Source organism: Periplaneta americana, chromosome 2, assembly GCF_040183065.1.
Source record: "Periplaneta americana isolate PAMFEO1 chromosome 2, P.americana_PAMFEO1_priV1, whole genome shotgun sequence".
Classification (NCBI taxonomy): domain Eukaryota; kingdom Metazoa; phylum Arthropoda; class Insecta; order Blattodea; family Blattidae; genus Periplaneta; species Periplaneta americana.
In genome coordinates, this window is record NC_091118.1 from 18,148,191 (window position 1) to 18,163,733 (window position 15,543).

Sequence of the window (15,543 nt, forward strand, 5' to 3'; positions counted from 1 at the left end):
CAAATACTACAACTGGCAGTTATTTTGTAACTGTTATGTTGGCAGGAATGATTTCAGTTTACAGTAAAGCAAACTGATGAAAATGCAAGTAAGTAAATACATTTTTAGGTTAGGTTTCATGAATCGTAAACTCTTTAGTGAAAGCAATAAATTTCATGTTGCCTGACAAAATAAATTGTATTATTAGATCATAATAATTCCTCCTATTTACCAATATAATATGCTAGAAGTCCAGGAGGAAAATATAATATTTCATAGATAAATTATTGAACCATTTAGGAAACACCTTGCAACATAAAGATGAGATGTGGTAAATAAACAAGACATTGTCATTGTTAACATTACATTATTATTAGTATTCTTATTCTTATTCTTATTATTATTATTATTATTATTATTATTATTATTATTATAATAGTAAGTTACGTACCATTGTGATTTTACCCTCTTTAGTGATATCTGGTATTAGTTGGCAACACTGAAGAGACGACCAAATTAGCCTTTTAGGAACTACTGTTACGTGATCCTCACTATACCTTCTGTAAAAATATGAGACTTTTTTAAACACCCTGTATATAGCAAGGTGACCCAGTAATCCATCTGTTTGTTCTTGCTAAAAAAAAATAGGCTGAATCCAAGAAACTGTACAATTATCTCTCTGAACTCTCAAAAAGTCAAGGAGGTCAATCTCTATCTGTAACTTGATCAGAAGGTAACTATAAAAGATGAACAGTTTTCAGAGAGCAATCGTAGCAGCTGCAATCTACGAACATCATGTATACCAAATGGGTGGTGGCTCTTCTGTTGTGTTGGTGTGGTGCAGGGGTAGTTGAATCTACTTTGACAGCATGCCCACAAGTGACACCTCCATCTGAATTCAACGTAACAGGAGTAAGTAACAAACAGTTGTCAACTCTTGAGTCAAACAAGGACACTTTCTGTAGTCCACGCTGTAGACAATTTATTTACACACTGAATTTATCAGTGCGTTCTAACAGGGAGGAGTTTTAAAATGAAACCTCCCTTTTTCCAGAGGCAAAAAAATAAAAATATGTTCGGTGACCTTCATCTCAGGTAAATTACTGCTAAGAGCCACTGACATAGTCAGCAGAAGTGTTTTCCTTCTGGTCTAGAGCTGTGCTTGAGCGTGAGTTCGATTCCTGCTTGGGCTAATAATCTGGTTGAGGTTTTTTCCGAGATTTTCCCCAACTGTAATGTGACCTGCATTCCCGATATGATACTGTATACTCCATAAGAAAAGCAAAGAGCTCACATTAGAAGATATGCTGTTCTTACAATACCAATTTCAAAACCCTTATTCGTACAAAATTTAATTTTAGAACCCATGTTAACTAGACTTTATTTTCTTGTTTTGGTGAGTACTATCATCGGTCAGAATATTTTAAAATGAAAATCACATTGAGCATCTCTTGTGATGTCGATGAAAAAGTACTCATATCTCATAATTTTAGGACTCATGTTTATTAGACTTTTTTTCTATTGTCTTGATGAATACTACCGCATCTCAAAATATTGAATGCTTTTTCTAACACCCTGTCTATATATAAGATGTGATGGTGTTAGTGTATTATCACAATCTGGTATATACAGTCACGAAGCTCAATACGTAGTAAATATGCATCCATAGATAGTTGCTAACCACTAGGATCGCTACTATTGCCTCATTACAGACAATGCGAAATAGTACCTGCACAGTCTATTGTCCCTAGTACCCTCATAAACTCAAGTTTCGTGACTGTATATACTAGACTGTGGTATTATTTCAACCTAATATTTATTTACTGTTTAAGTAATATTCTACTTTAGTGTCATATATATGTCAATATCTTTTAATATATATTTTTTTTGTTTACCTAAAGTGTTCGGAAAAATATGCATTAAAAGAGTCTTCATGAAAGAAGGACGTTAATTTATATTATTGTTCCAAACAATAATAGTCTCCTTTATAAACCCTGTCAAAACAACAATATAAGAGTGAAAGCTAGTAGGAAAATAATTCCATAGTAGTTCAAGGTCTTGGTTGGAGCTCAAGTGCATCAAGGACTTATGTAATTAATATAGGGAGGCACTTTCACTGAGGAAGGAACAGACAGGCTATCAGGCCTAAACTTTGAAGATGACAATGATGATGAACTTAATTTCTTTGACAATCTAATAGCTATTTATATGAATTGAATATGCGAAAATCTGATTACAAGCATGCACTTTAACCGCATATTTTATAAATGAATTCAGATATCTTTTTGGGATTATATAAAAATACTTTTTGTGTAGAATCCAGAAAATAAAAGTTTATCTTTTTATTTGTAGCCTTATTTATTTACTAGCTGTACCCGTGCGCTCCGCTGCACCTGTTAGAAATAAATATAAAGTAATTACATAATTAAAATAGGACATTTGATCCAGGGAAAATTCGTGTTTGATAGAAGGATAAATCGTTTAATATGTTACTTAATTGAAATTGTATTTAAATAATTAAAATGCGATCATTTTGGTCCAGAGACACCCATTTGGTTGAATGACAATTCCTTTAACATGTTTCTTAATTTTTATTACATGCAACCATAGTTTAATGAAGATTGACATCATTTAGATTTAATGTGTATATTTTATTTTACTTGTTATAGGTTTCCATTGAATTATGGTAACAACTTAATTTTAACCCTTGTTTTCTACGTATTCAGTAAATGGCGCTTGGCCCACTATGGTACTGAACCCTTCAAATAACTTAAATTATATTATATTACATTATATTATATTATATTATATTATATTATATTATATTATATTATATCAGAAGTTACTGTAATAACATTATAGCATTATGTCCATCTAGAGAAACTACACTTTCCAGTGGTGAAATAATAATTAATTATACAAATCGGTTAATTTAGCTTCCGATATTACTTCATACAAACACAGAAACATTCTTTGTAGGCTATCTTTCATAGCTTTCGATTGTTGCTGTCCAAGGCCCCTTATAGACGAACTCATTTGTTTTTTAATTCATTACACGGCCTTGGATGGCAGTTATTTTAATTTTAAAACTCATTTATCTCATTAAATATCAGTCCTATCAAAATTTTTCAAGGAATAAAACTTATCGCAAATTATTTTTAAAGAAACTTTTGTTATGTAACATTTTTCACAAAAATCAATAATAATTAATTCAGGCCCCCTTATAAATAATGTATTTTGAATACCATATAGCCTAAAATCTAAGTTACAACGAACTTAATTTACCTCCAATTTTCATCGAAATCCATTCAGCCATTATCGCGTAAAAAGGTAACAAACATACAGACAGACAGACAGACAGACAGACAGACAGACAGACAGACAGACAGACAGACAGACAAAAATGTCAAAAAAGCGATTTTCGGTTTCAGGGTGGTTAATTATATATGTTAAGACCAATTATCTTTGGAACATCGAAAATTACCAGAAAAATTTCGGCTACAGATTTATTATTAGTATAGATTATATAGGCCTATGTCTTTTGAATAATAGTTCTTGAAAATAAGATATAAACAGGAATATGATTGACAACGTGATAAAGAAATACATTGTTGAAAATACATAAAACATGGTCGTTGATTTTATGAAACATCATATGTGACTTTATAGCAGTGGCGTAGCAAGACTAATTATTTTGGGCGGGCCACATATGCAGGGTTTAGAAAGTGCCTGACCCATCTCCTGAAAATGCCGCTGCTGTCAGCTCTCTTGAAACTCATTCTCGGAAGTCTTATTTAATAACATGCAAAATTATGATAAACAATCACGCAAGGCATATCTATACAAACGCTTCATAAGGTGAACTGGAGCTGTCGAGATTTCCTAGCAACGAATCTGTCGATTGCTGATGATGGGTCCTTCAACAAATCCCAACTTTTCTCCCTCTCAATGGATAAAGCTGCTAGATTACAAAGCCTTGTGTTTGACATGATTGTCCAATTTTTCTTCGTTTCAGAGCTTTGAAAAGTTTTATATCATTGCCCTAATGAAGGATGAACATTTACTAATATCCATTTTTGGAGACTGAGGTGCTTCCGATAATGAATTTGCAAGAGCAAGAATATCGTCTAAACATACCAAAAAAAAAAAAAAGGTGTCAAATTTTTCTAGCTGATGTAACAATTCAGTAGCCTCTACGGCTTCCTTATTTTTGTCGCTGCCACACGATTTTTTAGGAATCCAACACAGTTAAATTGGCTCTTGAAGAAATGAACCCATTTCTGACTTCTTACTCTATTAATTTTTAATTAATTTTTTCTTTCTCCTGAAAAATTATTTCCTGTAAAGTCACATAGGAGGTTTCATAAAATCAACGACGATATGTAGGTATTATTAAAAAGTCAGGTATGTCTGCGTCTATACGATAAATAACTGTTAAGATATTTAGTCTCTTGGCAGGAGTTTATCAGTGACTATCAGTATATCCCAATATATTTCTTTATTGCAGATTCTGGGTACATGGTACGAAATATATCACTTCAAAACTGATTTTGAAGATGCCAATGAAACTTGTTCAACTGATACTCTCTCCCTTACTCCTGAGGGCTTCATCAGAGCAGATGAATATGACTTCAATGTCACGTAAGTCCGACTCAGGGTGTGTCCACACCAGAAAGTTTTCATTAAATTTGTCAAAAGATTCATACTTATGAACATTTGTTATGTTTATTGGAATAACGACATGCTTATTAACTTTCTCGCCGTCCTCTATCGAATATTGTGTATTCTATGATAGAATCATACACAACTTGTTACGAAAAATAGAAATTATATATTGCTATTGAACACATAGCAATGTAGTCAGTATTCGCGGAGTGTCTCAGGTTCTGTTTAACGAATATTCGAGTTGTTTCTCACACTTCGTGGGTGGATGGCAAAGGCAGACCACATTGAACCACCAGGAGTTCCAAGAGCCCTTGCAAAGATGCGATTATCATCGTATAGACCTACTATATAATTGATAATTCTTCTCTCACTACAATCGATTAATAAATCAATTAATCATCCATCAATCCATCTATCGACTCATTGATTTCATTGACTGATTCAATGATTCACTGATTGATTGATTCATTCATGTATTACAATTGGTAACGTGAAGAGGAAAACATATCTTCTTAAAAATGATTTATTACTGAAATAATGTATCTGCTTAGAGTAATTAAAATACATTAACAACTACTGTTTTAGAGGTATGCATTTTGAGTTTGAAATGTAAACGTTACAATAGAATGTTACTTATTTTCTCTTCTACTTAGTATCGGTAAGTAATTGTAATTTATTCTATTCTTGCATTTCATATTATGCATTACACTTATTTCCTTTGTTGTTACCAGTGTCCAGTTGTTCATCTATATATGTTATGAAAGATAAGTGTAATAAAGTATGCAATCAATTGTAGATCTATATTAAGCAAATACGTTTTCTAAATTACACGTGGCAAATTCCCTTCAACTGTTACTCTGTTTGTGTACTCAGAAAATGTCAATGTTCTGTCTAGCCTGTGAAACATCAGGGGCAATTGGTTGAAATTTAGTCGTATGCTCTCTGATCGGTCAAATGAAAACCGGGTTGTAAGGCCTATTCTGCAGCTCTCTATTTCATGACTTTGCGTAGTCATCACGTAAATACTATTAATGGAGAAAAATTCGTTCCAGCAACGGGAATCGAACCCAGAATCTCTCAGCTTGGCACGTTGATAACCAACTGAGCTGAGGTCCTCAAATAAGAATATATATACTGTATGTATGTTAACAGTGATCTAAAATTGTTGTTGAAAATGGCCATAAAAGTATTGAAATATGTGCTCTTGTATAATTATATGACATATAATGTCTAAAATGCAGGTAGTAGGTCACTGATGATGAAGGAGAAGAGTTCAGCCAGTGCTATAGATTGAATCCTGGAATAGCTCTGTTGATTAAGAGGACTCAGCACGCCAAGCTGAGGGGTCCTGGGTTCGATTCCCAGTGCCAGAACGAATTTTTCTCCATTAATAATATTTACGTGGTGACTACCCAAAGTCATGGAATACATGATATTCAATAGAGGACAGTGAGGTCCTTAAATAAGAATATATAGTAAATGAGATATAGTTAATGTTCCCCATTTCTTGTTGTCATCAATTTCTAAAAATTAAGGCAGGTAATAAACTGGACTATAACATTACTATAAAGTCTTTTTTATTTATTTACAGTACAGGAACTTATGAACACGATGTTCACGTGTCATCTCTGTCAGACACAAGTAAGCTAACTATGAACATCACTCTTGAGGGAGGTAAGTACTGGTATCACATTATATAAGTTTTTAGGCTTTCAAGGGTTACTGTAATTGAAATTACACTTTTGGGTAATCCACTGTGTCCAGGAATTTTACATTTGTCAAGTTTCAAGACACGGTGGATTACCCAAAACCTAAATTCAAAACAGTCTCATATTATTGTTTTCTATTAAGGGGAGAGGATGGTGAAATTTGGCGAAAAAGTTGAATTAAAAAAAATATATATATATTGCCTAAAACTGTTCTTTGATATATGTAGAACATAATGCATATTATTTTATTGGCCATCTTGCACGACTGGAAGTCATTAGTAGGCATTTTTAAATGGCCTGCGCCCTGGGAATTGTAAATGTCAAATGACATGCTTTTTGTTCACTTCCCGCAAGTTTGATTTTCTGACATGGTACTTACAAAAATGGATATACCTAAAAAATCACTTAAGGGAAGTTCATGAAACTTTTGACACAACTTTAGTAGATTATACGTCAACTTTTGTCTAGATTAGAATTTCGATATTTTCTGTAAGTGTGAAAATAATTTCCAATATCCAAATCACTGACTATAAAATAAAAATTGATCATTTTCATAAGCTTGTATTGCTTGACTCAGGTGAAATATTAAAATTCAAATCTAAACAATTTATACATTTTTTGTGAGTAAAATTGTAGCATTTTGTGAATATCTTAAAAATTGACTGAATTATATAACTTTTAGTAAATATCTAAGAGAGGGTTTTTTTTTGTTAAATTTCGGGCCCTTTTTAATTTATTAAACATTTTTGGTAGTGGATTTAAGGTTTCACTTACTTGACTGTGACGTGGGACCTACCAAAAATTGAAAATATTAAACAAATAACAAATAAATTAGAATTCCACCATCCTCTCCACTTAATGATGATGTCTTTCTTCTGCCAAACAGTGAAATTATATTTCGAGTAGTGGAGGTTCATCGATAAGAAAAGTGCTACAATTATATAATTAAAATGAAAAGCTATGCTATTAGAAGTCCACCGCTGTGGAATAACGGTTAGCACGTCTGACTGTGAAACGAGCCGGCCCAGATTCAAATCCTGGTTGTGGTTTTTTCCGAGGTTTTTCCTCAACTAATTGAAGCAGAATTGCTGGGTAATTGTCAGCGTTATACCTCGGACTCATTTCGCCATCATTAATTCATATATCATCATCATCATCATCATCATCATCATCATCATCATCCTTACAATACATACGAAAAGCCTGAAATCCCATAAGGGCAACGTCCTCCTACAGGAGAGTGTAGGGTGAGCTGAAGGTCTACTACACTTGGGGAGCCAGTCCAAGAAAGCTTACACTATACACTTACAAACTAAACACATAAACAAATTATACCAACTAAACACGAAAAACAATACAGACTAAACACATAAATTATGCAAACTAAACATCCACAAAAATATGCAAACTGAACACATAAATTATAATCTGGACACAACTGTCCACACTAAACACACGATAAAAAGAAAAAAGAAAAAAATTGCACAAACTGAATACATACATAGTCTTAACTCACACACACACTAAATACACAAAAACCTATACCAATTGCACACATAAATTGTACAGCCTGAACACACAAACTATCTAAACTAAACGCACAAAAATGATACAATTGAACACAAAAATTATACTAACTAAATACATGAACTATACCACTATACACGGAATCAAGCTATTCAAACTAAAACACACAAAACCATATAATTGAACACATAAATTATACTAATTAAATACATGAACTATACCAACTATACACGGAGTCAAACCATCCAAACTAAAACACACAAAACCATACAACTGAACACAAAAATTATACTAACTAAATACATGAACTATACCAACTATACACGGAGTCAAACTATCCAAACTAAAACACACAAAACCATACAACTGAACACAAAAATTATACTAACTAAATACATGAACTATACCAACTATACACGGAGTCAAACTATCCAAACTAAAACACACAAAACCATACAACTGAACACAAAAATTATACTAACTAAATACATAAACTATACCAACTATACACGGAGTCAAACTATCCAAACTAAAACACACAAAACCATACAAATGAACACAAAAATTATACTAACTAAATACATGAACCATACCAACTATACACGGAATCAAACTAACCAAACTGACACACACAAAAAAAACTATATAAACAATATTCTTACAATAGCCTGGGTTAAGTTCATGGTGTGGTGTGCTATACTTGTACAAGAGCATGGCAATTCGGCTACCCTCATTCACAGAACAGGAGTGCTAAGCACAATAAGCCTCAGGCTGCAGTTTAAGCCTTCGGGTCATTCCTCTGTGCAAGAAAGAAAAAAAAAATGCTATTAGGATGTCTTTTTCCCATATTTCACTTTTTTATTAAAAGTTTTGTCAAAATAAATAAGTTCCTGTTCAAGAATGCTGCTTTCAAATGCCTTTTCTGAAGAAATGTAATTAGGGTTTAGTGAAGAAATGTTTTCAGAACATAGGAGGGGTGATAGTAGGAGGAAGAAGAATAAAAGTGCATAAGATTTGCTGATGATATAGCACTGTTAGCAGAAGACAACACGATACTGAGGGACAAGGTACTGGAGCTAAATGACAGCTGAGTGCACTATGGGATAAAGATAAATGCAAATAAAACGAAAGTCATGGTTATCGGAAGAAACTAAAGAACTTGCGAATTCGAAATGAGGCAGTGGAACAGATGGACAGCTTCAAATACTTGGGATGTACTATAAGTACTCGTAGTAACATGAGCTGCTGCCAGGAAGTCAAAAGGAGGACAGCAATGAAGAAAGGACGCTTTTAATAGAAAAAGAGCGTCTTCTGCGGACCTCTGGAAAAAGAACAAACAAAGAGACTTAAAACTGCTTGAGTTGTTGAGGGTGCTAGGAACAATAGACTGTGCCGGTACTATTTCGCATTGTCTGTGATGAGGCAATAGTAGCGATCCTAGTGGTTAGCAACTATCTATGGATGCATATTTCCTATGTATTGAGCTTCGTGACTGTATATACTAGACTGTGGCATAAGTTCGTAGAGTAAATAAATACTTGGTTGTTATGGAAACATGGATAACAGATGAATGAAAGTACAGAAAAACGCTACGAACTTATGCACCAATCCAATATTTCGAATTTGAGAGGATATTTTCCTTCAAAATTATTTAATCTTTATACTTTTAGAGATGACATAAATATGTTTCTCCCTTTTTCAGACTTGTATGGAGTAAATTTATGGATCCTGGCAAGTGACTACAATCGCTACATGGTGAGATGGGCATGCTTTGAAATCACAGATAATACAATTATTGGTAAGTACGATTTAGTGCACAATGAGAATCATCATTCGTATGTAACACAGATACATTAATGACATTATCACAACTGACCTACCTGACCAAACCCGCTTATTCATAAATACATACATATACAGGGTGGAAATGAAATAATCCTGCAGATTAAAAGGAACAATAGGGTACACTTAAATGAACAGAAAACCTTTATTACGTTTGTGATTAAATGCACGGTTAAATAGAAAATTGAGTTAGAAGTTTCCAGTGGCGTAGCATGAAATTTTGAGCAGGGGAAGCTAACTCAAGTTGTCTTTAATGCGATATGAGAAAACGTATTACAAAAATATAGTCTTAAAATAAATAGTAGTCAATGTCAAGTCAGGAGTCGAAGATTGGTTGGAACCTCGTAACACCAATAAGGCATGACCTCAAATGGTATGTAGTAAAATATGATTTCACGGTTTACACATATCTCTAACAAATAGACATGTATAAGTACATATAACATTCGCTCACTCCCTGTCATACTTAGATAAATCACAATATTAACAGTCAATAGATACAATATTAGTATCATTAAGTAAGTATGCGTCTGTATTTTGAGTGTGTCCTTCATTAACAGCAAGGGAGTCGGTCATTTGTTTTTTAGATCACACTTTTGTTCGTAAGCCAGTCTTGATAATAGAATTGTCCTAAAAAATTCAAGTAAATTGTTGTCAGGAACTGTTATTTCACTCATTATTTATCATATCAGCCACAATGCACACTGACACTTCAACTGAACATAACTGACGAAAAGGGATAACTCGGAAACTACCTATTTTCAATGTCAAAGCTAGCTTCCTGCGAGCCTTGCGGCCAGTGTAGTTTAGTTAGAAAGGGATGGAAAATCTGCGGGGTGAGTTACACAGAAGAATGAGTGTAAGAAACCAGTCTGCTTGGAAGCTGGTGTGTGCAGGCTTCTTGTTTACTGGTGAATCACAAATCATCCTGAGCTGATGCATCACAATATTTAACGCGTAAATATAAATTCTATTTACTTACTTACTTACTTACCTACAAATGGCTTTTAAGGAACCCGAAGGTTCATTGCCGCCCTCACATAAGCCCGCCATTAGTCCCTATCCTGAGGAAGATTAATCCAGTCTCTATCATCATATCCCACCTCCCTCAAATCCATTTTAATATTATCCTCCCATCTACGTCTCGGCCTCCCCAAAGGTCTTTTTCCCTCCGGTCTCCCAACTAACACTCTATATGCATTTCTGGATTCGCCCATACGTGCTACATGCCCTGCCCATCTCAAACGTCTGGATTTAATGTTCCTAATATGTCAGATGAAGAATACAATGCGTGCAGTTCTGCGTTGTGTAACTTTCTCCATTCTCCTGTAACTTCATCCTGCTTAGCCCCAAATATTTTCCTAAGCACCTTATTCTCAAACACCCTTAACCTATGTTCCTCTCTCAGAGTGAGAGTCCAAGTTTCACAACCATACAGAACAACCGGTAATATAACTGTTTTATATATTCTAACTTTCAGATTTTTTGACAGCAGACTAGATGATAAAAGCTTCTCAACCGAATAATAACACGCATTTCCCATATTTATTCTGCGTTTAATTTCCTCCCGAGTGTCATTTATATTTGTTACTGTTGCTCAAAGATATTTGAATTTTTCCACCCCTTCGAAGGATAAATCTCCAATTTTTATATTATATATAAATTTATATATAAATTCTATTACAATTAATAAATAATTTTGTCCATAAACTGCAGGTTTATTATGAAATTATTATTAACTGGGAAGCTGAGCTTTTTAGCTTACATTGACACTATGCCACTGGAAGTTTCATTGCTGCTAACACACTGCTCTTTCTTCTCATAATAGAGATTTAAGAGGTCAACGAACTCAGGTCTGTCTGCCTCAGTGAACTACCTTTCATCTCTCTCTCGCTACAATGTTGCAATCTGTTCGCATCGTTCAGTGGCTTGAAATTATTGGTTTTTAAATTAAATTTACACAATAACTAGTCCACACTATTGTAATACGCCAGAGGAATAAACTGTTATTGTTTGTTAGTAAAATAACAAGTACAAAAATACAGTCTTAATTCTTCCCTGAAGGAGTAAAAACTCGTGCTGAGGGAGTTATCTAAACACATACTTAACACAAACAAAGATAATTATTTCACACAAAGTGGGTCAAGAAAAAAAAATTATAGGAATCAATTAACTTTAAAAATACAATTTCAATTTTAAGAGTTTAAATCACGGAAATATATATATACATATTAAATCAATACATATTCTTCAAAAATTAAATTCCTAATGCTATTTTTTAAATTTCTGATACTAAAATTTTTCAAATTTGGGTATTTTTCAATTCTTTTATTATATAACCTTGGACCAAAGTAGGTACCATGGCTAAAAGCTGTGCTTGTGAAACATTTTGGTTCCTCTAGTCGTATAAAATCGGATCTTTTAGTTCCATATTTATGATGATACAATTTGAATTTATTATGATTTTTATGTATGAAGTTTAATAAGGTAATATAATAAATCTGTTTAATTTTCAAAACATTACAATCAGTGAACAAAAGCTCGGATGAGTAATCAATTGGTTTATTAAGGCATATTTTAATGATTCTTTTCTGAATAAGTATGTGGAGTGAGATTAGAATTACAAGCATTTCCCCATCCTAAAATTCTATATTGGAGAATGGATTGAAATAAAGCTAAATAAATGAGACGTAAAATATTAACTGGTAAGTATGACAAAAGTATAACAAAGATATAAATTGTTTTATGTAATCTATTGCATAAATATGAAATATGTTTATTCCATTGTAAGTGTTGGTCGATTGTAATGCCTAAATACTTAACTTCTGAGGATTCGGTCAATATGGGACATTCAAACGGAACAGAAGTTGTTTTGGACGTTTAAGGAAAGAGTGTTTGAGTCAAACCACTCTTTAATTACCTGTAATCCATTATTTGCATTAATATAAGTGCCTTTCCAAGATTTTTCACCAAAAAGAATTACGGTATCATCCGCATATGAATACATAACCCCATTATACTTGCATTAATCAGTCAATAACACATCATTTACATAAATCAAGAATAAAAGTGGACCAAGAACAGATTTTCTATCGATATGGATAAAAATCACGATCCTACTCGCAGTAGGTTCAGAATAAGAGCGTATTCAACATTTGGAGGAAAGGATTTTTTTCTGAGAAAATTATAGACTTTTCACCAATATGCATTACACCTTTTGTTACATACAACATGAACTATTCGCTCTGAAAATCTGCAGGGTTATTTCACTTCCATCCTGTATAGATAAATAACAGAAAAAGTAGCATATTTTGCAGACTTTAGAAAAAGAACTAAGGAAGAGGCTAGTGAAGTGCTCCATGTGAAGTATGGCATTGTATGGGGCAGAAATATGGACATTACAACGAAATAGAAAAAAACGAAGGGAAACATTTGAAATGTGGATACGGACAAGAATGGAGTGTGTGAAATGGACAGATAGCATAACAAATGAAACTGTGCTAGAAAGAGTGGATAAAGAAAGAATAATGCTGAAACTAATCAGGAAGAGAAAAAGAAATTGGTTGGGCCACTGGCTAAGAAGAAACTGCCTACTTAAGTATGCACTGGAAGGAATGGTGAACAGAGGAAAATTCAAGGTAGAAGAAGATATCAGGCGACAGACAACATTAAGATACATGGATCAAGGGTAAGAGGAAGGTGGAATTTTCGATGGCCTCCATTGCAGTCAACACATTTATTTAATCTAAAAACATGACAGTCATTGACTTCCAGAACTCTTCCTGTGATACAGGACCAATCTCTGCTAGAATTCTTCTCTTTAGATCTTCAATCGCTGTTGACTGTGTCTGGTATACACATGTCTTTAGCATACACCACAAAAAGAAGTCTGGGACAGTCAGATCTGGTGATCTAGCAGGCCATGCAATGTTTACAAATCAAGATTGGGGTCGTCCTAGAAACTTGTAGCATAGCATATCCAATGAAATCCCGGCTGTATGGTTCAATGCTCCATTTTATTGGAACCACAGGTTCCTAATTATTAGCCAGCACATTTCAAGATAAAGAAAGTTCTCAAGCATATGTTGGTAACATTCAGCGTCACTTTGTTGTGGCGAAGCAATAAGGTCCAATGATGATGAAAAATTTCACACCACACCAAACTGTGACTTTGGCAGAATGAAGAGGAACCTCGTGAAATTCGTAAGGATTTTGTTGACTCCAATAGCCATAATATTGTGCTCATTTATGTATCCTGAAAGATGAAAATGAACAAAATTGCCATGATTCATTCTGAAATTAAAGCCTGTCAAGCATGGTGAATTTTAAATTTAAAAAGTTACAATTTGAGATGTGTTAGACTTTTCTGCCACACCCTGTATAAACTATAAATGGTAATTTCACTCGAACACGATAAAGAAATTCAACTGTTATGTTCATGTCAGTTATTTTTGATCTGTATTAATTACAAGCAAATTTACTTGTAAAGTAATATTCTATACTTTCTTTCCTATGCAATTCACAGCCTTGTCCAGCATTTCGAGCCGACAGAAGACATTAGATGATGATGCCTTACACGAGGTAGATGCGATTCTTGCAAGAATTGGAGTGAATCGAAGTCAGTACGAGCTGGAGGTGCAGACAAATTGTCCTGATCCTGTCCGTGACAACACAGTAAACGTGTGATGGTACTATAATGTATATTAGGACTCTGTCACATGTAAGACCCACCTTTATTTTTTAAATGCAAAAATAAATTACTTTGCATTACATGTAATCATGATTCAAGGACATAACTTTCATTATAATTTATTTGCCGAACTTAGACTTACTTACAAATGGCTTTTAAGGAACCTGCAGGTTCATTGCCGCCCTCACATAAGCCCGCCATCGATCCCTATCCTGAGCAAGATTAATCCAGTCTCTACCATCATATCCCACATTCCTCAAATCCATTTTTATATTATCCTCCCATCTACGTCTCGGCCTCTCCAAAGGTCTTTTCCCTCCGACCTCCCAACTAACACTCTATATGCATTTCTGGATTCGTCCATATGTGCTACATGCCCTGCCCATCTCAAACATCTGGATTTAATATTCCTAATTATGCCAGGTGAAGAATACAATGAGTGTACGAGGGGGATCCAGGAAATCACGATCGTTTTGTTGTAATAATTAAAAAATATATATAAATTTATTTGAAAAAAAAAAAACAAAGTCTATTACATAACTGAAGCTTCCTTTACTTCTCTACATAATCAGCACCTACATTTAAACATTTGTCGTATCTGTTCACTAGCTTTAGAATTCCCGTGTTATACTCCTCTGCCGCCAGTTCATTAAGCCAGGTGTTCACTGTCTTCTTCAACTCTTCATCACTTCCAAAACGCGTACCACCCAGAAAGTCTTTCAGCTTAGTGAAAAGGTGAAAATCGCTAGGAGCAAGGTCTGGACTATAGGGCGGATGATCAAAGATTTCCCAACCGAATTGATCCAGCATTTCTCGAGTTGAAGCAGCAGTGTGCGGGCAGGCTTTGTCGTGAAGAAGCACAACTCCTCTCGAAAGCATTCCTCGCCTCTTGTTTTGGATGGCTCGCCGTAGTTTTCGTAAAGTCTCACAATAACGATTTGCATTGATCGTAGTGCCTTTTGGCATGAAATCCAGCAAAAGAACACCTTTGCGATCCCAAAAGACAGTAGCCATGACTTTTTGTGTTGAGAGAGTCTGTTTGAATTTTCTCGGTTTCTTGGGTGATGAGGGATGATGCCACTGACGTGATTGGCGCTTGGTCTCTGGGGTGTTGTGAGACACCCAGGTCTC

The 15,543-nt window shown here is 34.2% G+C and overlaps 1 protein-coding gene across 1 annotated transcript; it reads left to right on the top strand.

Moving 5' to 3' along the window:
• The first annotated feature begins 747 nt into the window (after window positions 1-747).
• On the top strand, window positions 748-14,510 carry LOC138714670 (apolipoprotein D-like). Its single transcript, XM_069846734.1, has 5 exons — window positions 748-891; window positions 4,487-4,620; window positions 6,236-6,318; window positions 9,583-9,678; window positions 14,248-14,510. The coding sequence occupies exons 1-5, from the start codon at window positions 775-777 to the stop codon at window positions 14,406-14,408; spliced, it is 591 nt and encodes a 196-aa protein (XP_069702835.1). The 5' UTR covers window positions 748-774; the 3' UTR covers window positions 14,409-14,510.
• Window positions 14,511-15,543: the final 1,033 nt, after the last annotated feature.

Bases quoted from the DNA above. Each gene is read 5' to 3' on its own strand.
- LOC138714670 (XM_069846734.1), top strand. From the start codon at position 775: ATGTATACCAAATGGGTGGTGGCTCTTCTGTTGTGTTGGTGTGGTGCA. The intron at 6,319-9,582 runs GTAAGTACTGGT...TCCCTTTTTCAG, and splicing joins GAACATCACTCTTGAGGGAG to ACTTGTATGGAGTAAATTTA. The intron at 9,679-14,247 runs GTAAGTACGATT...TGCAATTCACAG, and splicing joins CACAGATAATACAATTATTG to CCTTGTCCAGCATTTCGAGC.